At 37.3% G+C, this 25,702-nt stretch overlaps 1 protein-coding gene across 1 annotated transcript in view; it reads left to right on the top strand.

Moving 5' to 3' along the window:
- Positions 1–25,702, top strand: part of MORC3 (MORC family CW-type zinc finger 3) — a 43,741-nt gene extending 18,039 nt beyond the window's left edge. The window contains exons 6-17 of the mRNA XM_081139408.1: positions 1,425–1,572; positions 3,648–3,776; positions 3,990–4,109; positions 6,406–6,503; positions 10,858–10,962; positions 12,864–12,986; positions 13,092–13,166; positions 14,401–14,446; positions 15,347–15,513; positions 18,941–19,814; positions 21,350–21,507; positions 24,150–25,702. Coding sequence (XP_080995534.1) covers positions 1,425–1,572; positions 3,648–3,776; positions 3,990–4,109; positions 6,406–6,503; positions 10,858–10,962; positions 12,864–12,986; positions 13,092–13,166; positions 14,401–14,446; positions 15,347–15,513; positions 18,941–19,814; positions 21,350–21,507; positions 24,150–24,303 — 2,197 coding nt within the window. The 3' untranslated portion in view covers positions 24,304–25,702. The remainder of the gene's footprint in view (positions 1–1,424; positions 1,573–3,647; positions 3,777–3,989; positions 4,110–6,405; positions 6,504–10,857; positions 10,963–12,863; positions 12,987–13,091; positions 13,167–14,400; positions 14,447–15,346; positions 15,514–18,940; positions 19,815–21,349; positions 21,508–24,149) is intronic.

The raw sequence follows: 25,702 nt of genomic DNA, 5'->3' as shown, positions 1-25,702 counted from the left end.
GGCTCATTTAATGGCAGTCTTTTCTAAGGGTATTTTATGAGGCCATTTTGGGTTCAATTTGGAATAGTTTCAGATTATTAAAAATAAATTTCCTAGCCTTGAGGTTTAGTCTCCATAGCACTCTATTCTCAGTCTTTGTTATTCCACCCCTCTCCTCAAAACAAACACAAATGAGAAGATAAAAAAAACAAAACAGCCAAGTTCCAACTTGTGTTAAGTTGAGACATCTTTGTTAATTTAGTTCATTACTTAAAGCTAAGCATGATTTCACATCTGGTGAGGAAAGTAAAATTGATGAGACTTCTGTGTTGCTGAAGTTTGTAGTTCTTTGTCCTTGTGATGAGAATAAGATCCCTTGCAAATAAAAGTTTTAAAATTTAGAATGAATGTGTAATATTGAGAGATCTAAGACATATTGAACCATAGGAAGAAAGCACAAATAGTGTTAAACCAAAAATACTTTAAATGTTGTTCTTTTCTGACCTGTATTCTCTTTTTCTTCTTTCTTGCTTTTGCTTCCCTGTCCCTCCCCCAGTTTTTTAAAACTTTTTATTTTAAGATGATTATAGATTCATGTGCAATTATAAGAATAACAGAGAGATCTCATGTACCTTTTACCTAGTTTCCCCCCGTGGTGACATCTTGCAAAGCTGTAGAACAGTAGTACAGTTGATATTGACATTGATGTAGTCAAGATATAGGACATTTTTATTACCACAAGGATTCCTTAAGTTGCCCTTTTATGTCCACACCCATTCTCTCCTTAATCCCGGGCAGCCTCTAACATGCTCTCCATTTCTATAACTTTGTCATTTCAAGAATGTTACATAAAAGGAATCACAGTGGGAAACCATTGGCTTCTTTCATTCAACGTAAATCTCAGGATTCATGCAGGTTCTCGAGTGCGAGTGCGGCAGGAGTTTGCTTCCTTTTCTTGCCCAGTAGTAGCACATGTGTGGATGGAGCACAGGGTGTTTAACCATGCACCTCTTGAAGCCATCTGTGTTATTTACAGTTTTTGGCCATTACAAATAAAGCTGCAGGCATTCGTGGACAGGTTTTTGTTGGAATATAGTCTGCATTTTTCTAAAGTAAATAACCAGGAGTGTAATTGATGGGTCATAGGGGAATTGTATGTTTAGTTTTTTAGGAAACTGCCAGAATGTTTTTCAAAGTGGCTCTACCATTTGACCTTCCCACCAGCAATGTCTACGAATACAGGTTTTTTGGGTTTTTGTTTTTGTTTTTTTGCATTTCCCTAGGTTCCTTTTCTTTCATTTTATTTCTTGCTTTTGTCTCTCCCCCTCTCACCACTACCATAGTGCCTACCACATACAGGGTTTTATTTTGTTGACTAATAGTATTTCCTTGCTTATCTTGCTATGAAGTTAACATTTTGCTTCTTCAAAAAATTGTTTTTACAGCTACAAAAATGCAACAGAGTTTGATTTTGATAAGGATAAATACGACATTAGGATTCCGGAAGATTTAGATGAGACAACAGGGAAGAAAGGGTATAAGAAGCAAGAGCGGATGGACCAGATTGCCCCAGAAAGCGACTATTCCCTAAGGGTGTGTATCCAGCGCTCCTGTAGAAATGAGAAAAGCATCAAATAATGGAAGTTATGTCATCCACTTGTGTTATAAATGCTGCCATTGATTGCTAAATGAAAGTATCTCAGACATAAACCAACATACTAAACTTCTCATGAGCACACTGGTGGTTTTATCTGCTTAAAAACAGTTTTTTAATTGCGAAGCCATCGGGTCTAACAGTGTTGACTTTACATTGTTAGTCGTTCTTGCACTATGTTGTTGCATTATTTAAAGTGGGAGTAATAGAATAGGTGTACCCTATGCTGGCCATACTGATTGTCATTCAAAAGTGCCAGATTCAGAGTGTTCTAAAGTACTCTGGAATATACACACCTTGACATCCTAAAGCAACAGATTATGTAGAGACTAGAGATAATGTACATTAATATAATTTTGTGATAAATATCTCTGAAATTTGACTTTAGAAATGGTTATATTTTTGAGATTGAGGGAGTATGTCAACATAACAATGTTGATATAATAAGAAATTAAGTTTCTTAGTTACTATAAGATATATCATACTAAGTCTTCCCTTTATTTTTGTGCTGCATTGATTCTAATACCCCAAGGTGAGGATACATTTGACATTTACAAGTTTGCCATATATCTTTTTGTTAGCAATTAAAATGGCAGATATTACTGTTATTTGATATACTACAATGTGTTATTGAAGTATCTCCTAATTGTTACGAAAATCTTGCTCAAGTATGAATGGGTCTAGAGGCAGCCAGAGTAGATGGTATGGTTTTAGTGTATCATGAAGTACAATATTTTAAAATATCATTAATGAATTTTATAAATGACAAAACACCACTAATTTTGAAGTCAGGAGATGGGGGGGAAAAGTAAGCCCTGGCTGGTGTGGCTCAGCTGGAGCATCATTCCATGCACCAGAAGGTCGTGGGTTTCACCAGAGGGTTGTGGGTTTGATTCCCAATCAGGGCACATTCCTAGGTTGCAGGTTCGAGCTCCAGTTGGAGCTCATATGGGAGGCAACTGATCCATTTATCTCTCTCACGTCAGTGTTTCTCTCCCCCTTCCTTTCTCCCTCCCTCTATGAAGTTCAATTAAAACAGTAAGAGAAAAGTTCAAATTTCTTTTTGAAATGTTTTTATTGATTTCAGAGAGAGGAACGGAGAGGGAGAGAGATAGAAACATCAGTGATGAGTCATTGATCGGCTGCCTCCTGCATGCCCCCTGCTGGGGATCAAGACCACAACCCAGACATGTGCCCTGACTGGGAATCAAACCTTGGTCTCCTGGATCATAGGTTGATGCTCAGTTGCTGGGCCACAGTGACCCGGCAGAAGTTCAAATTTTGGTTTTTCGTTGAACCTTCTGTCTCTCCTCGAGTTACTCAATTCATTTCCTTTGGAGGTTTCTGATACCTTGGAGGTAGGCACAGACGAGCATATTTCAAATGTTTCAGGATGCAAAATTTGTCAGTATTTTTTTTTTTTTAATCCTCAACTGAGGATATTTTTTTATTGCTTTTTTAGAGTGAGTGGGGGAGGGCAGGGAGAGAAACATGGATGTGAGAGGGACACATAGAATAGTTGCCTCCCGCATGCACCCAGACTAGGGGTGGGGAGCGAACCTGCAACACAGGTAATGCCCTTGACTGGAAATCGAACCCCTACCCTTCGGTGCGTGGGCCAATGCCCTAACCACTGAGCAACACACCAGCTGGAGCAAGATTCTAAAGTATCTAAGCTGTCTGGCCAGTGTGACTCAATGGTTGAGCGTTGACCCATGCACCAGGAGGTCGCTGGTTCGATTCTAGGTCGGGGCACATACCCGGGATGCTGTTTTATAACTTTTTCACTTAACATGTCAACACAGGTCAATAGATTGTTTTCTGCAAATATTTTTACTGGCTGTAGTATACTTTATTTTTAGTGAAAAGTATGTATAGTATATATTATTTTATTGAAGAGTTAATGGATCCTTTATGAAAGTAAGGTGGTAGCTTCTTTTTAAGTGTGTAAGTAGTGTTGAATAAATCTGTAGATAATTATTTCAAAGAAACATACTGTTTTGTGTCTTTTCAGGCTTACTGCAGTATTTTATATCTAAAACCAAGAATGCAGATCATCTTACGTGGACAGAAAGTGAAGACACAGCTAGTTTCAAAGAGTCTTGCTTACATTGAACATGATGTTTATCGACCAAAATTTTTAGTATCCTTTGTTTTCCTTTTTATGATGCCGCATAGAGCTACATTAGTTGTGTATTTCCCTACTGCCTTTTCTCCTTTGCTCCTGATACTCATTCTAACTCTCTCTAACTGTGCCTGTTTTTTGCACTTTGGGGCTGAATAGTTAATGAAATAGTAGAAAGCATAATCTGAAGGGAATGAGGTGGTATGTTCAGAATTTTCCTTAACTTTTAAGACGAAAACAGTAAAAATTACTTTTGGATTCAACTGCAGAAATAAAGATCATTATGGGATAATGATGTATCATAAAAATAGACTCATCAAAGCTTATGAAAAAGTTGGATATCAGTTAAAGGTAAGTGGAAAATGTCTATGTATCTTTTATAAGTTAGGATAACTAATTATTGGGTCAGATGTGAAGTAATAGCTCTTTGCCTAATGACTTTTAAATGTCAGTGTTTTTAATAACTGGTATGGCTCTTGAACTTAGAATACTTTAATATTAATTTATTTGGTCCTGAGTAATCTTAGAGGGGACAGAATATTTTATCTCTCTTTTACAGATGAGGAAAGTGGGGCTAAGTAACTTGCCCCAGACCTAATGATGCAGATCTCTTGATGTATTTGGATCTGGATCCCTGCTTATTTCCTGCTGGAATGAAATTTGTTGCTTTTAACTAGTGCTGACTCAATAGCCTGAAAAAACAGTACCTGGTAGGTGATTTACTATTTTGGACTTAGTTCCTAAATATATTAGAGCCTTCCTCCTAAGCCGTATCCATTGTAGAGTTCAATTTAGGATGTTGGGCATTGTCCCATACCAATCTGTCTGTCCTTTACATGTTTTCGCAGAAAGGTATGGGGTTTTTGGTTTTTGTTTTTGTGTGTGTGTGTCTTTGTGTGTTAATTCAGTGACAAATTTCTGAAAATTACCCTTTTTTCTGTTTTACAAGAACCCAAGCCTTGGAGAAAATTACCTTTTTAAAGGTTTTAAGTCAAGGCATATTTCTCCAATTTTATGACTTTTCAGTTAATCTTATTCTGAATTCTTTGTATAGAATGATGTGAGCACTACACAGTATGGTAGTGGGTTTATCTTGAATGTTATTCAACAGGTTGTGACTCTGTACTAAGTATTTTATATGGCATGAGCTCAGAATAGAGCATTTTTGCAAAAGTAAATGAATATTGTTGGGCTCTTTGTAACCACTCATTTTATCTTTCGCCACTTAGGAACCTGACTTAAGTAAGAGACAGCCCTTTTTTCCACTCAGTTAAATTTGTATATGTATAATTTCTGGTTAAGCTTGACCTTGTAAAAAATAGGCTTTTACAACCAACTTTTTAATGTTGGTTTACAACCAATTTTTTTAATGTTTTTCTTTACCAGATGATGGACTGGACCTAGTATTTGCGTTCTGTGGATTCAGTAAACATTATTAAGTAGGTGTCAGATAGCAGTATGATGTCCCACGCTAGATGCTCGGCATAAAAAGATAAGATGCGCAGAGCATATCCTCAAAGCCCAGTGTGCTGAAGGAATAAGGCCTGTCCTCAGAGCATCGGAGATGTCTTCTTGGAGAAAGTGGTGGTTGAGATGAGCCTCAGTTGACTGTACTGTGTTGGAAAGTCTGGCAAGGGCTTTCCACTCAGGGAAACAAGTATCTGCAAAGGCAGGAAAAGAAGCTTCTGAGACGACATTATTAAGGGAGTAATTTGTTATGCCTGGGTCAGATGACAAGTGGGAAATAGAGTAATGGGAGAGGCAGGAAGATGAGGCTGGAACAAAGATGACATGAACTACAGATTGAAGGGTACTGTGGTTTACAAGTGCTGTGAGATGCGGAACCACTGATGGTTCTTCATAGAGCAGGAGTACAATTAGATTTGTATGGCTTCATCTACACGGTGGAGCAAAAGTAGGTTTACAGTTATTCCTATGGAAAATAATACAATAATTCATAAATAATAATACAAGAATAAACTATTTCCCACCTCTTATAGTTATATTTATGGAAATTTTCATTTTGTAAATTAAATTTTTTTTACTTTGTATGTAGACTCAGAAGTATAAACTACAGTCATGAACAAAATATACTTGATAATCACACAAAGATAATCAGAATATGACTCGTGTTTTGAGTTCAGTATTTTAGCTTGCAAAATTTAAAAAATAACTTAATTTTTACTGACGTGGGTGTTTATTTCATTGCAGTTAACATCTGGATGTGTAACTTTGGATAAACAACTTTAATGTTTATTTAAAGTGTTAATTTTAAATAAACTTATGAAATATTATATGCCAGAGCCTTTGCTAGGCACTGTGGATATAGAAATGAGTTAGTTGTGGTTTCTACTAAGAAGTTGCATCCCAGTGGAGGTGGTCTTTTTTCCCTTGTATAAAATTGGGGATTATAATAGCCTAAATGGCTACTTGACAACAATGGACGTGGTTTTGGAGGAAGGCTCTAATATGTTTAGGAAATAACTCCTGGAAAATGAATTACCTACCAAATGCTGTTTTTCACTCTAAATTTCATGAGATAAAATACAGGAAAATGTTTGCTACAAATTATAAATTTTTTTGGAAGGGTAATTATGTTGAGCATCATGTCTTATGCTTAGAACGCCAATTTCATTTTCTTTTTCAGGCAAACAACATGGGTGTTGGAGTAGTGGGAATTATAGAGTGCAATTTCCTAAAGCCAACTCATAATAAACAAGATTTTGACTATACTAATGAGTACAGGTGTGTTACCTATTTAAATGTTTGACTTTCTACAGTTTTTTGGAAATACTTCCATAACTTTTTCTATCTTGTGGATGTTTTTACATTGTTGAACATTAAGAAAGTGGGTAGGTGAAAAGCTTGCACAGAAGACACATTTAACTGTTGTCTTCCATCCTAGGAATTATATCCTACAAGTAGAAGTATATTCTCCCATCTTTACTGATGAAGTATTTCTGAGTCATAAAGAATAGAGGAAGTTCCTGCTTTCTTGGTATTAACATTTTTTGTGTAATCATAAAATCCTGAAACTTTGTGCTTAGATGGGTACTTTAAGGTAATTTAGTCCTATGTACCTTAGAAAGACTCATACATTTTAAGAGTGGTTAGAAGCCATAGGATAAAGGTGTCCAGTAATGTTACTTGAAAATTTAGGAAGCATAGACAGTCCTAATGAGCATATGTTACGGAGTAGAATGCAAACGTCATGTAAATATTTGTGGTAAAGACAAATGCCATTGGCTCCTCAAATAAAGAAAAAATAAAACAGAAAATGGAAGGAAGGAAATAGTAAAGATAACAGCAAAATCAGTGAATTAAGAACCATATACAATAAAGAAAATAAATATATCATTCAGAGTTCAGTCCTGAGACAGTTACTCCTGTTATTTGAACAGGGATAATTTAATACAAGGAATTGTTAACTATGTCAGCGTAAGAAACATTCAAACCTGTAGAGAATTTTTATGAGTTTGTTTGAGCCAAACTGATGACAGTTAACGGAAAGCAAAATCTCAAGGGATTGAGAAAATGCTCCAGAGAATGGTAGTTTTGCACCTTATTTTATACATTACAATCTGAGGATGTAGGAGAAAGCAAAGCTGGGGTGGGGGTGGAGAAACTCTGGGATTGGATAAACAGTAAAACGAATAGATACACTTCTTTTACCTTTGTGGGTATAAGATAGTTAACAGTCAACAATTAGCATAATTGCCATGAGGGGTTTTGTGGTCTCTGCTCTGGTGCAGTGATGGTGCCCAGAGAGGTCTGGAAAAAAGGAAATTACCTTGACATTCCAAAAGTATACTTTCCTAGATACAAAAGACAGTAGACAGGCTCAGTTAAGGGTAAAGATTGACCTTTGTCAAGGAGGATACTGGCCTAAGACTTGACTACCTGCCATGACTCATTCTTTTAGTTAGGAAGTTTGAGTTTCAGACCATCCTGAAACTCAGTGGTTACTTTCCATCTCAGATTTTGTAAGGCCACCATGCAGGCCTCCCCTGAGATTGTCAGGCCTAGTATGTGGCCCCTTCTCTTCGTGCACATCTAGAATAGTGGAAGGTGATTCCTAAGAGGGGTAGAAGGATGGTAGGTATCCAGAATTAGCAGATATAAAAGAGGAGCTGTTACCTCTAGGTTGAAAAAGAGTCAACAGTAAAGGAACTAGGAGAAGCCTCCCCTGCCCCCTACTCCTGAAGTCAGAGATTCAGATCTTCGTAAAGGTCATGATGAACATAGAAACAAGCTGCCTGCCTGACCAGTGCTGGCCTGTACCAGGGCCTACTGTTGCCAGAGGCTGTGGGTGGGCTGGAGGTGGTCTGTAAAGGTCTGGCTTTGCTAGAACCTGGGCATGTTAGAACTGGTCTGTGTTGCCAGAATGCGGAGCCAGGTCTGAGAGCACAGCTGGAGCTCCTCTGGGAGGCTAATGGGCTCCAGCCAAATAATGACTATGTAGTACCAGAAGCTGAAAGACAATGTCTTGTGCCACCACCTGGTGGGTTCATTGCCTGCTAACCCAGTTTAATATTGCTCAGGCTGGCAAAGGATAAATGTTTACAGAATCAAATTCTAGTATCACAAAACTGAGCAAGGAAGACTGGATTTGGAGTTGAGGGACAATAAATTGTGACACAATCAAAATGCTCAGTTCTTTGATAAGATTAATGGTCTGTATCTGACGAGACTAAGGAAATAAAGGGGGAAATGGCAATTGTCAGTAGCAGAAATGAAAGGGAGGACATTACTGTAGGTTTACAGACACAAAAAACTTTACCAGAGGGATAGTATGAATAATTTTTCATAATTTTTGATGATGTGAACATATTCCTTTGAAATTAAATCAATTTTTAGAAAACTTACATATTTAGAATACTTTACTAGAAAGGAAATTGATGTCAGTCTCTTCTGATCAAGATATAAAAATCTTAATTAAAATAACAAACATCATCCAGTGACATGTAAAAAGGGTAATACATTAAAACCAAGTGCATTGTTATTGCAAGAGGGCATGGGTGGTTTTTAACATTCAAAATTCAATGTTATTCATCACACTGATGTTAAAAAAGAAAATTCCCATGGTTATTTTCATAGGTACAGAGAAAGCACTTGATAAAACAACATTCATTTGTGATTTAGAAAAAAGGGGAACCTTTACAAAACCATTAATAGAAAGGGCATAATAACAACAGTTATTTATAAGTAACAATACAGAGTATTTACAAAAAGCTGCAAACATCATTTCTAAAGGGGAATAATTGATAGCTTCCCCCCCAAGAGTGAGAATGAGATAAAGAGGTCAGCTATTTACCATTGTTCTTGAGGAAATAACCAATATTATGAAGCAAGAAAAATGAAAGTTATAAGGATTGGAAAGGAAGAAATAAAACTTTTCTGTAGATGATAATATATAGAAAGTCCAAAATTATCCACAAACTGGAATTAATAAAGGAATAAGTAATATGTATTCTAAGGTTGCTGGATAAAAAATATTCAGAAATTAATTGTATTTCCGTATACCAGCAACAACAGAAAAACATGAAGTTTAAAATCATTAATAAAAGCATTAAAAAAACAAACAAACAAGCACTTTTGGATTAAATGAAATATGCATAGACCTCAACGCACTGAAAACTACAAAACATTGTGGAGTGAAGTTTAAGACCTAAATAAATAGGTATGCCAGGTTCAAAAATTGGAAAACTGGGTATTATAAAATGTCAGTTTTTCTCCAAAATAATTAAATGCAATTTCAGTTAAAAAAAAACAACAAACCCAGGTGTGTGTGGATGTTAGTATATCAATAGGTTTATTTCTAAACTTTACATGGACAGTCAGAAGACTGAAGATAGTTAGGACGATCATTAAAGAACAGCAAAGCAAGAGGACTTGTACTATTAGATAACAGTATTATAAAGCTGTAGTAACTAGGAAAGTGGGTATTAATGAAAGGATAGACAAGATAGTCTAGTGAAATAGAGAAGTCCAAAAACATCCCCCCACTTTCATACATATGGTCACCTGATTTATGACAAAGGTTACATTAGAGTGAACTTTAACTCCTTCCTCTCAAATGAAGCAAGAGGCCAGTTCTAGATGGATCATAGATCTAAAGAGAAGAGCAAAACCAAAGTGGAAACAAGCATACTTTCATAATCTTTAATTAGGCAACTTTTTAAAGCAAGACACAAGTTTCAGTCATAATGGGCAAAATGGAAAATTTATCTACAGTGAATAAAACATCGCACATGTTGGCAAGATGTAGGCAGTTGGAGCTCTCATCACATGTTGCTGGTGGATGTAAAACTGTTGATCACTTTTGAAAACTGTTAGGCTCTGCCAAGTAAAATGCCCACCCCATGACTCTGCAGTTCCACTCCTAGGTATATTCTCAACAGAAATGGGTGCAGTCTTATGGACTGAGGAATAGAGGTGATGAGAAAAAGAGATGAGGAAGAATTGTGGCTTTAATCTTATTTCAGTAGGTCCCATTGATTTGCTTTTTAACATCTTACTGTGGGACTTGGGGTGGTCAACACACAATACAATATACTGGTGATATATTATAGAATAGTACACCTAAAACCTGTATAATTTTATTAACCAATGTCACCCCAATAAATTCAACTTAAAAAAACATCTTATTGTGGGAGAAAGTCTTAATTTTGAAACAGAAGCTATTTGAAATATACTTGCTGGTAATGATCACATACTTTCATAAACCAAAAGTTTGAGTTTGTTAAAATTTAAATTGAAGTTTGTGAGGTTGGGGTTGAAATTCAGAGCCAATTACTGGTTCTCCCAGTAATTGGTTGACAGCATACTTTCACAACAGGGGACCCAAAGTATTATTTTCTGTCTTATTTCCTAGAGGATCCTAGCTCTGTGCTTTGCTCTAGGGACTTCTAAAGGTCCTTCTAGAAAATTGCCGTTACTTTGAGTGTTTTTTGTTAACTGTACTTTTTGGAGTCCTTCCCCCTGCTCCCTGACCCCCAGTGTCCACATGCTCATTACTAGGTTGTGCTTCTCTATGTTTGACTAAGATTTAATCTTTATTCTTTTTTCTTAAATTGATTTTATAATTTACTTTTTTGAGGCTTACACTACTAGCACTGGGAGATAAACTGAATGATTACTGGAATGAAATGAAAGTGAAGAAAAATGCAGAATATCCTCTAAATTTGCCAGTTGAAGATAGACAGTAAGTGTACCTTAAAAAATCAACCCACTGTAAAATCAAGATGTGATGTTGGAGGGTACAATGATTGTACAGTGTTCATAGTTGACTCTAACCCATAGTAAGAAATAAATTCTGCACCTCAAATCAGCATACCATAAAATGAATTGATGAATAGGCCCTGGCCAGGTAGCTCAGTTAGAGCATCATCCCAATATGCCAAGGTTGGGGGTTTCATCCCTCGTCAGGGTGCATACAAGGACCAACCAATGAATGCATAAATAAATGGAACAACAAATTGATGCCTCCCACCCACCCCCCCACCCCCTCTCTCTCAGTAAATAAAAAATTTTAAAAAGTGAACTAATGAATATATCATTTATGTAGTGACAAGATTCATGAAATGGTTTTTACCCATGTGTTGTGTGTTACTGTTTATTTTATTTTAAAAAGACACAACTTGACTCGTTAAATTGATTTCACAATCCACTAACTGGTTGCATTGCATAGTTTGAAAAATCCTGTGTTGTAGGATCATGAGTATAAAGCCAGACTTGAGTTTAGATTCTAGTTCTGCTTAAGTAACTATGTGACATTGAATTTCTTACTTGGCCTCTTATAAGCTTCAATTTTTTCCTTTGTAAAATGGAAACATTAATAGCATTTACTTCCTAGAATTGTAAGAATGAAAAGATATGATGCCATGCCCTGGCTAGTGTCCTCGGTGGTTATTAGAGCATTGGCCCACACCCCAAAGAGTAGTGGGTTTGATTCCTGGTCAAGGACACGTACCTGGGTTGCAGGTTCGATCCCCAGCTCCAGTGGGGGCGCATGGGGGAGGCAGCCAATCAATGTGTGTCTCTCACATTAATGTTTCTCTCTCGTGCTCGCTCTCCCCCCCTTCCTCTTTCTCCTCCCCTCCCTCTCTTCCACTCTCTAAAAATCTATGAAATAAAACATCCTCTAGAGAGGATTAACAAAAAATAAAATAAAAAAAGAAAGAAAAAAGATATGATGCCTGATAAGCACTCAGAAACACACTGAGCACATAGTAACAGGATTGTTAAATCCTGTGAATAAGTAATCACTGTGTGAACTGATGGAAAGATGTTCAAAGTGTATAATGAAAAGCAAAGATACAACTCAGTGTATTAATTTCCATTGCATCATATGTGTCTGTATACACATGCACAATGTAACCTGGAACAGGTTTATATTTACTTTAAATTTCTGGATTGTTTAAAGTTTCATATAACTGTGTAAATGCATTTTTGTAAAACTAGTTTTAAAAAGTTATTGACATTAAAGTGAGGTCTTCATATGTTAAATGAGTATCAATTTTTTACAGGAACAGTGTAATTTTTAAATGATAAAAGTAAGAAAGTACCTTATAAAATGAAAGAATATACAAATTTTAGTTATTCAGAGTTGTGCTATTATAATAGCGTAAAAATGTAATACAATTATAAAAAATTGCTTAAACTGTAGTAAATACAACTTGTCTATTTTCTGTACCTGAGTAGTTTATTGTGCTAATAAATATACTAGATTTGACAATACAGATGCTAATATAAATTTCAGAGCAAGGCATTTGAAATACTTTGAGTTTTTATTATCATAGAACAAATCTAATAGTATGTTATTAAATAATACATTTAAGTTATTTTGCTTAAATTGGTCTGTTATTTTTAACCTTTTGAAGGTAATCAAATTGTTGTTTTGGCAAGTTAAACCAAGACAACAATTTGATTACCTTCAAAAGGTTAAAAATGACAGATCAGTACACAATAATAGTTATGTCATAGAATTTTCAGGGACAGAATTAAATAATAGGGACATTTTATGATGGAAATTATGTAGAAAATCTAAGGGAACTGTATTAAGCATCCATGTTTCCATGCTAATATTTTGTTGTTTGGTTATAGGAAACGTCCTGATCAGACATGGGTTCAGTGTGATTCCTGTCTAAAGTGGCGAAAATTACCAGATGGGATAGACCAACTTCCAGAAAAATGGTATTGCTCCAATAACCCTGACCCACAGTTCAGGTACCATATAGTTAGTAGTATCCTTTTGGGAAAAGAGGAAATACTGTTGAAGATATATGAATAGGCACTGGTGACCTGTTCTTCCCATGTGATTTTTCTGACTAGAAATTGTGATGTTCCAGAAGAACCTGAAGATGAGGATTTGGTGCATCCCACTTATGAAAAAACCTACAAAAAGAAGTGAGTGTTGTACTAAAGTGTAGTGGGAAAAGAATCACTGCCCAAATTCTTCAACAGTGATGTGTGTGCAGTGTTCGCTGATGCTTCTCCAAGATAGAGCTAGTACAGTTCACCTTTGAACAGCTTGGGAGTTAGGGGCGCTCACCAACCCCTGCTCCCCACTCTCCTCTCCAGTCAAAAATCCACCTGTAACTTAAGGTGACCCTCTGCTTAGTGTGTGGTTGGTTGAATCTGCAGGTGCGAAACCCAGGGAGAGGGAGGTCTAACTGTTCATTGAAAAAAAGTCCATGTATAGGAGCACCCACACAGTGAGGCCCATGTGGTTCAAGGGTTGACTTACAGCTGAAAAGATTATGACTCAAAAAGAGATTCTTATGGGGGGTGCCTAATAGCAGGTGCTTTTTAAAAAAAGTTTGCTGTGGATACCTGCTCTTTTTTACCTGCTGTTTATACGACCTTATACAAGAGCAGGTGTGGGTGCCTGCTCTTTTTTCACTTGTGTGCAAGATAGTTCGCATACAGAATAGTTTGTCTTTTGGGACCACACACACACATGCATCATAAGTGAATACGGCCCTTAGGAGCTTACAGACTAACACGGAAGGCGAGATGTATGTATTACCACTTAGAAGTTGACAAGTACCATACAAGGCCCAGCCCAGTCCTGTTGGGAAGCTGAGGAGAGATTCCTCTGGCCCGGAATGGCGAGGTTGAAATGGGCCGTGACGGACAGTTTTGTGATAGGCTTGGAAGGGAGGATGAGACTCTCCTGGGAACAGTGATCGGTTCGGCATAACTAGAGCAGATGTGCGAGTGAGGGTAGTGGAAAGCGGAGGTGGGCTAGAGGAGCTGGGAAATGAGGGATGGTCGTCAGCCTTGGGGAACGTTAGGCTGATGTGCTGCACATAGGAGACTGAGTTCTCTAAGAACATCCAGGGAGTTTTGATTTATAGTGCACTGTTTTTTTCAAGCAGGATTAGAAGTAGACAAACCAGTTAGAAGCCTGTGTGGTATTTCGATTCAAAGGCCTGAAAACAATGGGGGTGGAAAGCTTGAGGCCTTAGGGTGTTACGAAGATAAGAGGTGGAAAGTATTCCCTGCCTAAGGGCTTACCACTGATTAAAGGGTACACATCTGAGTGACTCGGTGAAATGGCAAGTATCATTGCAAGACAGAATTGAAAATAATAAGTAAATTTAAATGTGTTTTCATCTTTTTTTTTTTTTTTTTTAAGAGACAGGGAAAAATTCAGATTCAGACAACTGGACAGGATCCCTCAGGTAATTAATTAATTAATTAAACAAATATTTTTAAAGCTTAGGAGTTGCATAACAAATTGAAGTAATCTTGTTCATTCAGTTTACGTATTTCCCTCCTTGCCCTCCTTCCCAGCCCTGGCTTCTTAACCCAACAACTTTATTCAAACTGTTCAGTTTTATTATTTAGTTGGGCATCTCCTGAGGAAAGGCAGACATTCTTTTAAGAACCCTGTTGCTAGGCAGTCAAGGAAAAGTTCACAGGAACACCCAGGGAGCCATGTTCTAGTACTAGCCTGGATTGAAGCTGTGGTGTTTTCTTTCTCTTTGTGGACCACTTTCCCTGGCCCTTTTCTTTCTTAATGCTTAATGGTGTTAAGGAACCTTTTCTGAGTATATGACTCGGTGGTCATACTTGTGTGAGAAGTTTTGGTCTGCTGCAGATGTGTGTTTGCTTATAATTACATTGACAGTTTTCTTATATAAAGGCTTAGGGTTTGGGGGTGTGAACAGAACTGGGGGGAAAAGAATAGTGGGCTTGCTTTGGTTTTTAAAGGCAGTATCTTTCTCTTTATTTCTCTTAGAAAAATAAGCTTTTATTGTATCTTGGTAAGTTCTCTATATAGTACAGGGCCAGCAAGCCTTTTCTGTAAACATTTTAGACTTTGGGGACCACATAAAATCTCCGTTGCATTTTTTTTGTTTGTTTTGTCGTTTTGTTCACACCTTAAACAATGTATAACCATTAGCTCACTTGTAGGATGGATGTAGCTCATTGGCCTATTGTATTTTGCTCCCTGGTGTAGGGTAGGATAATTCTCAACATTTTCTGGGATCAGAGGAAAAGGGAAAATAATGTCTTGTGTTTTGGGCCTTTCACATTAAAAAAATTCCTTTAAGATCATTTCCCCCTCCCCCCAACAGATTAATACTGAACTGTTGTTTCGGACAACCTCTGTGTCAAGTCGAAGCTTTTCTCCTGTAAAGGACAGTGTTCCAAGAAGACACCCTTCAGAACCAGCAGATCCTTATGCAGCAAGACTTGTAAATAATCATCGAGGTTCACCTCAGTCTGAACCAGAGGGCAACAGGTCAGTGGCAAAAATGTGGTCTTCCATTTGGGGAATGAATATTAAACAGAGCCTTTACTTGGCACTTGTATGGCAATAATGCACTTGTAAGAAATTGTCGTTTATGTGCATGTAAAAAGTCTTTAAGGACAAGTGACTGCTTATGTTGTCTATACTTACTCCACCCCACTTATGCCACCTATTTAAATCAATTAAAAAATATTAATTGTAATGTGGAATTTGATCAAATTGTCACCTCTTTGAGATTCTCTATAGTATGAAAATTTCTGTTGTTTTTTTTTTAATTCCTTACCCAAGAATATGTTTTTTTTGTTTTTTGTAAGAGAGAGAGAGAAACATCTGTGTGTGAGAGAAACATCAATTGGTTGCCTCCTGTATGTGCCCTGACTGGTGCACCGGTGATCGGACCCACTGCCTAGGTATGTGCCCTGACCAGGAATTGAACGTGCAACCTTTTGGTGCATGGGACAATGCTCTAACCAACTGAGCCACACTGGCCAGGGCAATTTCTGCTTTTAAGATTATCCATATTTAATTAAATATAAACATAAAAAGGGCAATTTCTGCTTTTAAGATTATCCATATTTAATTAAATATAAACATAAAATAATGAACAGTACAACATTATAATGTCAAGTGTGACCCATACCTTTTTAGCATAGCCTGTGACACACTATATTTTGGATGAGTGGTTGGAGAAAGAAGAGAAAGAAAGGTATGAGCAATAGTGGATTGAACAGTTAGCTCTCTTGTCTGAAGTGATCAGGGAAGGCTTCGTCATGAGGTGGCACTTTTTTAGGCTGGTTCCTAAAATCCTGAAAGCAGTACTCTGCACATGTGGCCCATTCAAAGGGAACAGAATGAACACAAGTGAGAAGAGGAAAGAGCATACGGCCAGTGAACTGGTGGATCAGACTAACTACACCTGATGTTTATTGTTGAAAGAGAAACACTGGAGCAAGGTTCTCTGAGATAGTGAAGCCAGATTTTCAGAGAGGTTTTGTAGCCTTCATCAGATTCTCCAAGGGATTTTTGACCTTGGGAAAGATGAAAAACAACTGCCTTTATGCATGTGTACATCAAGGAGGACAGGTTCTAAAATAGTTTGCTGTTTATAGCCCACATTTGGGGGACTTGTTTTGTGGCTATACTGCTACTTAACTAAGAACTTGTGTGATTGTTTTTAAACCAGTCTCCTTCATATTCTTGGTTTTTCTTCTTAAAGATGGTTCTAGACAAAGTAAGAAAAAGAAAAGTCTGTAAAGTTTACACAGAAAAACTGATGGAATTTATTTTTTAAAGTGACTGTCATCAAAATGGAAGAGGAATATAGAGAAAATTTTCATTAAATTTTAAAGCCTATATTTATTTTCAGATTTATAGAGCCAAAGTCTTTGGAAAGACTTACCTAAAATAAGTCTTGACAATGACAAATTTGGAATAAGCTTGGTAAGAAAAATAATAGGGCAACTCCCAATTGACTGGCTAACTCCAGAGATCTCTAGACAGACTCAGAACTTGAAAGCACCAGGTACTTCTGAAGGTGGGAAATAGGGCTGAGAACAGGAGGCTTGTTTGAACGTTTAAGAAGGAGCAGCTTCCTGATCTTCTTTACTTGCAAAGTCTGGCAACACTGCTTCTCTTCCTGTGTCAGAAGGTGGGAAGTTTACCTTCTGGAGAGTTTTTACTGTTGGGAGATGTCTGAGCGCCACTGTTTTGAAACAGGAGTAAGTGAAAGTCTGAATACTGGATGGTGAGAAATCCCTCTCCCTTTCTTCCCCTCACTGGGTTCCCAAGATAAAAGCCCTTGATGGTGAGAGTTTGAGTGTCCTTAAATCACAAGCCCAGCCTTCACTCTGAAATAGAAAGAGATGGCCAAGAATCACCATGCACAAACTGAAGAAACCATGTGACATTTACTGGGGGGTGCATAGATGTTGGACAAATAAGTCTCTTAGAAAGGAAAGATAAACAGTTGGAAGGTAGAAAAAAGAAGAAACAAAGTACAGGAAGGTCAACGTCTGAATTAAGGGGATTTTAGAATAAGGGGAGGAAATACTAGAAGAAAGACTTAACTTCCACTACATATGCAGTGTAATGTCTGGGGAAAGCTCCATTCTGAGTAACATTGTGAAATATTAGAACACCAGGAAACAGCTGTTTTTAGAGGAAAACACACCTGTGTGCAGAAGGCCAGGGATGAGAATGGCAGAAAACCTGAGTGGTAGATGGAAATGGGGTGATGCTTTTAAAATTTTGAGAAAGTAACTTTCAACCTGAAAGTATGTATAAAACCAGTAAACTAGAAGTAAATAAAGATATTTTCATCATGCAAAATTTTACATTTTTTATGTCCTGTTGTGCTTTCTCAATTTTATTAGAGATTGTGCCCCCTTGATAGGAAAGAGTAAACCCAAGAAAGGAAAATCATTTTTAAAATTTTTTTAATCCTTTCCCAAGGATATGTTTTTTGTTTTGTTTTGTTTTTTTATTTTAGAGAGAGAGAGAAGGATTGATGTGAGAGAGAAACATTGAGCAGTTGCCTGTCAAATGCACCCTGACTGGGAATCGAACCCGCAGCCTTTTGGTGCACAGGACAGTGCTCCGACTGAGCCACCCGCCTGGGGCAGAAAATCTTTTTTTTTAAAATATATCTTTATTGATTTCAGAGAGGGGAAAGGAGAGGGAGAGAGAGAGATAGAAACATCAATGATGAGAGAGTCATTGATCGAGCCCACAACCCGGGCATGTGCCCTGACCGGGAATCGAACCCCGATCGCCTGGATCCTAGGTCGATGCTCAACCGCTGAGCCACGCCCGGCTGGGCTGGGGTGAAAAATCTTAAATCAAGGAAACCTGAGGTCTAACACAGAAGGCTCAAATAGCAGAGCAGTACAAATGTCCCTCTAAGTGGGGCCAAATGTAATAAATGGTGATAAATTCACAGAAAAATAAGCAAATGAAGAAAAGGAGGCGATTTTTAATGCAGGGACTATGAACGATAGGGCGTGCTGGTTTACTTAGTGGCTCACTTGATCACTGAATGTTGATACAAATCATGATGGGCAAATGGGAATGGCAGTGTCACTCACTGAGCTCTAGAATATAAAGGCTGGGCCTCTGGTGGGTGGTGGCATTCTGGTTTGGACACAGGGACATTGAAATTCCGAGGACAGCAAATGAAGAGATGTTTGGCAATATACAGACCTGATACTCTGAGGACACCCAGTGATCTGTTTCCTCACCTGTAGAGAGACAAAGTACTCTACTCCGCAACTCATCGGGCAGTACTGTGGGATAATCTGTCAGTATTCTAAAAAACAGGCATGAGTATTTCTTCATGTTTTAAGGTAGAGTACTTCAAGGTCGCCTATTTTGTTCACATCTATATTTCATAATCTTAATTTATATATAAATTGTTTTCCAGCATGAAACGAAGACTTCCTATTCGTTCCTCAATTTTGAATGCAAAGACTCGGAGATTGAGTAATCAAGCATTTGAAAACCCAGCTTACAAAGAGGATGATGACGTCATCATCTTAGAAGAAACCAGTACTCCCAAGCCGCATGATGTTGAGGTGAAATCAGAACAGAGTCACATCGAACAAAGCGGTGTTCAGGACGAGCCTGTGGATAACAGTGAACCTTATGGCCAGAGTAGTTCAACAGGTACCTTGTCATCCACATGTGATCAGGCAACTGGTGTGGCCACCCAGACTGAAGTGCCAGGCTTAGTTGTTAAAAAGGAAGAAACTATTGAAGATGACATGAGTGCAAGAAACAGTACAGCGGTACCACCATCCTGTGTGGAAGCTGAAGCAATGACACATGAAACCCAGGAAACCTTTGATAAATCTGTGGATGATGCAGGGTGCGAGTTAAATGAACTGAGAAATAAGTTACTTCTGGTTACCCAAGAAAAAGAAGATTATAAAAGACAATGTCACATGTTTACTGACCAAATCAAACTGTTGAAACAGAGGATACTGGAAATGAGTGACAAATACGTGAAGAAGGAAACTTGCCATCAATCTACCGAAACCGATGCTGTGTATTTACTTGAAAGTATTAATGGCAAATCTGAAAGTCCAGACCACGTGGTATCTCAGTATCGGCAAGCTCTGGAAGAAATAGAAAGGCTGAAAAAACAGTGTAGTGCTTTGCAACATGTAAAGCCTGAATGTAGTCAGTGTTCCAATAATGAGAGTAAAAGTGAAATGGATGAAATGGTTGTGCAACTTGATGATGTATTTAGACAGCTGGACAAATGCACTGTTGAGAGGGACCAGTATAAAAGCGAGGTGAGTTATCATTCAGCATCCTGGTAGTCATGGGAACCCAGGGGCATTTAAACCTGAAAGAACTGCCAGTTGCTAGATTGGAATTAATTAGTTAGTACATATTTCATTTATTGACTGACTGTTACTCCACTGGTTCTCAACTGGGGATTGGTCCTCTTGGGGCATATGGAAATGCGTAGGGGTAGTTTTGGTCCTTAAACTGTCTTGAGGAGATAGATGAGCATTGCTGGAATTGAATGGGTGGTGACTGGGTCTGATCGATGTCCTCTAGGACACTGCTTTGTTGCTTTGCTTCACAACGTGCATTTATGGTCTAAAATGGCTTTTCAGGCCCAGCTGTCCTGTATCTAACATTCCAAGCAGCAGGAAAGAAGATGCGGTTCCTCAAAGTTACTGTTGGGACTTAAGTCACCTGGCTGATGGGTGCCTTGGAACTGTAGTCGTTACTCGGGGGTTCTTTTACTGAGGAAGAAGGAGATTTAGATATCAGGGGATAAGTGGTACCCTCTGCATGTGCCCCCGATTCTAATTTGGGTTACTCCTTTTTATTTTAGTAGGTTTTTGTTTTTAACTTCAGAGAGAGGAAGGGGGAGAGAGAGAAACATCAGTGATGAGTCATTAATAGTCTGCCTTCTGCATGCCCCCTACTGGGGATCAGGCCTGAAACCCCGGGCATGTGCTCTGACTGGGAATTGAACCATGATCTAGTTCGAGTAAGTCGACACTGAACCACTGAGCCACGCTTCCTGGGCAGATAGCTCCTTTTTTAAGAAAATCTGTTTTATGTATCATATTTACATGGTATTTGAAAGGAGAGTTTCTCTGCTAAAAAGAGTTTGGAAACAATAGTACTGCCCATTCCTGGAAATAACTGCTAATATAACTGCTCAGTCAGATTTTCATCTTCATGTGTTACTGGCTTAAGAGCTGTGACAAAAAGTACCAAATCAGTCTAAGCTTTGTGTTGTAACTTAGAGCTGCTGAGTGTGCAAGAAAAGAAAGCCACTGTGACATCAACATTATTTAGGCATTTTTATCTTGGTTTTCCAATTTTTAGGTACCATTTGTATTCAGTCAAGTTGTAATTGACATTTTGTATCCTTTCAATGTAAAAAGATGGACAGGTGAGCCCAGCCGGGCGTGGCTCAGCAGTTGAGCATCGACCTAGGATCCAGGCAATCGGGGTTTGATTCCCAATCAGGGCACATGCCCGGGTTGCTGGCTCAGTCCCCAGTTGGGGGCGTGCAGGAGGCAGCCGATCAATGACTCTCTCATCGTTGATGTTTCTACCTCTCTCCCTCTCCTTTCCTCTCTTTGAAATCAATAAAGATATATTAAAAAAAAAAAAAGATGGACAGGTGAAACTAAACAAACAAAGCTTTGTTTATAGAAAGCTATTGGGGGTTTTGTCTAATGTGGGTTTTTTTCTTTTTTTGTAATTTTCATCAACCTGGTTTTCTACATTTCTTAGCTTAAATTTGTACTTTGATATTAGTATTTTTTAAATTTTACAGTTAATCTAATTTTTTTGTCAGGTTGAATTATTGAAAATGGAGAAATCACAAATTCGTTCACAGTGTGAAGAACTGAAAACTGAAATTGAACAATTAAAATCTGCAAATCAACAGAAAGGAACAGATGTTTCAACTTCAAGTAACCTTGAGGAGTCCGTAAATTATGCTGATGGGGAAAGGTAATTTAAATTGAGGCATTTTGCTGTGGCTACAGTTCTGGTTAGTGAGCTACTTATTTGCTAGCACACATCTAACAGATACTCTGTCCAAAGCAGTTATTGACTACTGTGGTCCCAACATTATGGGAGACAGAGAGAGAGAAAAAAGTACATGTTACCCTTCCCTTCAAGAAACTAGCAGTTTAGGTTCAACTTAAGAGAAATAGGAATTTCAAAGAACTAAAGCACTTGATTGGTCAGAGTGGTTTGGAATGCTTGATTTCTTTTACTTTTGTGTTTAGCACCATTCCTTTGTGGTTTGCTATCATTTTACTACTATGTCCCCTCCCCCATCTTAACTTTTAGGAAATCCCAAAGTCACTAAAAATTGCCAGAGTGCAGTTGATTATTAGGAAGAAGATCTGTGAAAATAAGAAAACAGCAAATGCATGATTACCCTATCTCAGTAAGATACAAAGTGGAATTGTGTTTCCGTTTTGATTTGTTTTGTTTTTGAGGGTGGAGAAAAGTTCAGGTGGGAGTGGATGACAGTGTTGGTGCTGTGTTGATGGCTTACCATTCATAAATAGACATTAAGGGCTAAAATTGTGCAGCTCTTTCTGCTAAAATGATAGGACTTCAGCTCTAAAAGGTACTGTTGAGAGAGAATCTCCTGCCATCCTCCCTTGACCATCAGTTATATTATTGTTTTGTTTTTTGGCTTAAGGGTTTCTGAAGCATTTCACTAAATCTGTTCATGGAGATAGAAACAGTAGAGTCCTACATATAAGCAAGGAGGGAAAGGGGTCAGAAAAAAACTCCCAACTGGTGTTTCTAAAAATGGGAACCACAAGCATCTATGGTGCTTGTCGAAATGCAGACCCTTGGGCCACAGTGCAGTTTATTAAATCGGAAACTGAAACAGTCTCCCAGATGATTCTCTTGCCCACTAACCTTTGAGTAATTGATGATCTTTTAGACATGCTTTCCAGAATAGCGTAACCACATATGGCTACCAACGCCTGAAATCTAACTATTCTGGACTGAGACATGCTTTAACTATAAAATACGTTCTACAGTTTGGAGTCCTAGTATGAAGATAAAAAGGATGTATGATATCTCAATAAAAATATTTTTTGATTATATGATGATATATTTTAGTGGCATGGGGTTAACTAAAATTTACTGTTTCATTTTACTTTTTGGTTGAACTATTTGAAAATTTTAAATTATGTATGGAGCTCACAATATTTCACTTGGACACTGCTGTTTTCAACACTAAAAATAGGAAGTCTGTGACATGTCTGGTAGATGGGAGGAATTAGCCAGGGACAATCAAAGACTTAAAGGATGGATAAGAGGGTTCTAGAGTCACACTAGTCTTTTGTCTGCTTTTCATATAGATAAAAGATTATGGTTATGAGAAAGGGAATATTCTTGGAAGGACATAGCATGGTTAATAATTTCTGCAAAGCAAACCAGAAATGTTTTGGACCATGGGCCTCTGATAGAAGTGAATGGGAAAGCTTGGACAAAAAACGGCTGGCATGAGACATGAAATTTTATCAGAAGTTCAATGGAATCTTATCATGCAAGCCAACAAAAAGATGTTTAAAATTACATGCATTTTTGTGTACTATTAACCCAAGATGAGCATCTTGCCCCTTCAGAGATCTCCACCCTAGAAAGATCACTATCTGTAAACTAAATGTGGACTTATGTCTGAGGTTGCAGAACCATCTGCAGCATTCTCTTGATCCATGTGTTTCACTCAGTCCTTGAAGCTAAGGATGCTCTATAGCTGTAGGTATTTAAAGTCTAAAATGCTGATACTCCGATACATGTATATGAACTTGGAAGGAATGATAATGATGACCTAATCCAGGATTTCTCAATGTTTTCAGCAAAACACTTCCCTATAAATGCATTTAAAAAATGGATAGTCAGTGAACTTTAGCATGAAGTCTTGCATTTTAAAAAGTCTTAACATTATTTAATCCAATGTTTTATAAGCGTATTTGACCACAGAACCATTTTTTTTCCTCTTATACAGCAGTGGGCATCTCATAGAGCATGTTTTAGGGAACAAACCAATTTATTTTCCTCAAAGGGAGCTGAAATTCAGAGATGCGTTCTTCTTAGACCAGTATTCTCACTAGTATGTCACTACTGTTTTCTAGGTGACAACAATATTTTAAATTGTAGATAACATAATTTATATATTTTACCAGTCCATGTTTTCTCCAGTCTCAAATCAGAATTGTATCATTTGATACCCTGGCTGGTGTGGCTCAGTTGGTTGAGCGTCTTCCAATGTACCCAAGTGTCACTGGTTCGATTCCCAGTCAGGTTTCAGGTTTGATCCCCAGTCCAGGTGGGTGTGGCCAGTGTTTCTCTCTCACATGAATGTTTTTCTCTCCTTCTCCCTTCCTCTGTTTCTAAAATCAGTTTTTAAAAATTGAAAAAAATAAAATTTAAAAGTTGTGTCAGTTGGAACCAAAGAGCCACTAGTGTTATAAAACACTACTGACCAACAGATACATAATAATTACGTAGAATTTTTGAATGATTAAATAGTGGATTAATGTTTCCCTTAAATATTAAGTCCTAATGAATATTAAGTTATAATGTTCATCTAATAAATGTAACATTTGTATTTGCAGCTTTAAACTTCGATCTCTCCGAGTTAACGTGGGACAGCTGCTGGCCATGATTGTACCTGACCTCGATCTTCAGCAAGTGAATTATGATGTTGATGTAGTTGATGAGATTTTAGGACAAGTTGTTGAACAAATGAGTGAAATCGGTAGTTCTTAAAGTATATTTTATGTGAAATAATAAAAATATTTGCTCAATCCTTTCTGTTGTACAGCTTTCAAAATGTAAACAGTTTTGTTCTATAGATATGATAGGTGACAGACTGAAGAACCATAATCCTTACTGTACCCTATGCATTCAAATGTGGCCACAAACAGGTCGACACACTATCACACCTTTTGAAATGCCCGTGAGTCGTCGATGTTGAGTGGCTTAATAATAGCTAACTCATGTTTCTGTTTTAAAATGTAAATACTTGTAATTAAGTCTGCACATATTTTTTTATTACCCTAGAGGATGTGTTTTTCACCAAGAGGTTTTCAGGTTGCCCCTAACCTTTGTGCAATCTTTTCTGGTTTCCCAAAGTGTATTTTTATCTGAAGCGTGAGGGCTGTGCCATACATAATATGAATGGAAATGCGACTTTGGTTTTCTTACAGAGAAGTTTAAACAGGCATTTGTAAAATATGAATTAACACTCCTGATAAGTTGTAAGCAAACTGAGCATTAATGTTTCTTTTCTATAAATGCTTATCTCCTGAAATATTTTATTCATGAAAATAAGGTAAGCAGAAACTCTCTTCATCCATTTTGCCAGGATATTTTCTGTGCTGAGATTGCCAATCATCGTTAAAGTGTTTTTATACAACAAAGAAATGATCTTTAATATAAAAAAGTATCAAGTATATTAACTGTCTGATCATGTTTACTTTGAAGCCCATTTTTGGCTGCTTAGCATGGAGTGGGCACAATGATTGCTAATATTTCTTTTTATGAAATTTCCTGTATAGTCTTTTATAGGAAAACTACAGGATAATGTGAGTTGAGGAAGGCAGTCTTTCTCGAACAATACTGCATACCTTTTGCTATATTACAAACCTAAGTGTTTTATGCCCTGGAATTAAGCAACAAATTGCCCTAAGATTATAGTATTACATGCCATAAAAATTAATACTTTATTGGTCCCTTGTTTTGTGCAATTTTAAAGAGATGGCTTTCTATTAAGTTTAACTGTATATATAATTAATTTTCCACAATTAAAATGTGCATTATTTTTTTCAAAGTTTTATTATTGCTATTTATTTTTATTTCTGAACATTCAATACATGTTCTTTTTTTCTGTATGTATGTTTAATTACATGTCTGTCATATAGAATATAAAATTTTTACTGTACATTAAGTTCTGGAAAAAGCAAATAAATGAAGACTGTTTTATTTGCTCGATAAAGTAATTGAAAGTGTATTTTTGGTATGAAGCTGGTTTTCTGTCACAGTTGTATCTGCCCAAAATTTAAAATATCTTGTAATAAAATAAAAATATATATGATGGCTAACTCTTCAGATACTACTTTTAAAGAATTCTATATTCAAATTATATTTTGAAAACTAAAATTGTATT

This window comes from Miniopterus schreibersii (assembly GCF_964146895.1).
Source record: "Miniopterus schreibersii genome assembly, chromosome: 5".
NCBI classification, from domain to species: domain Eukaryota; kingdom Metazoa; phylum Chordata; class Mammalia; order Chiroptera; family Miniopteridae; genus Miniopterus; species Miniopterus schreibersii.
This window is presented reverse-complemented; position numbering and strand designations above follow the sequence as displayed.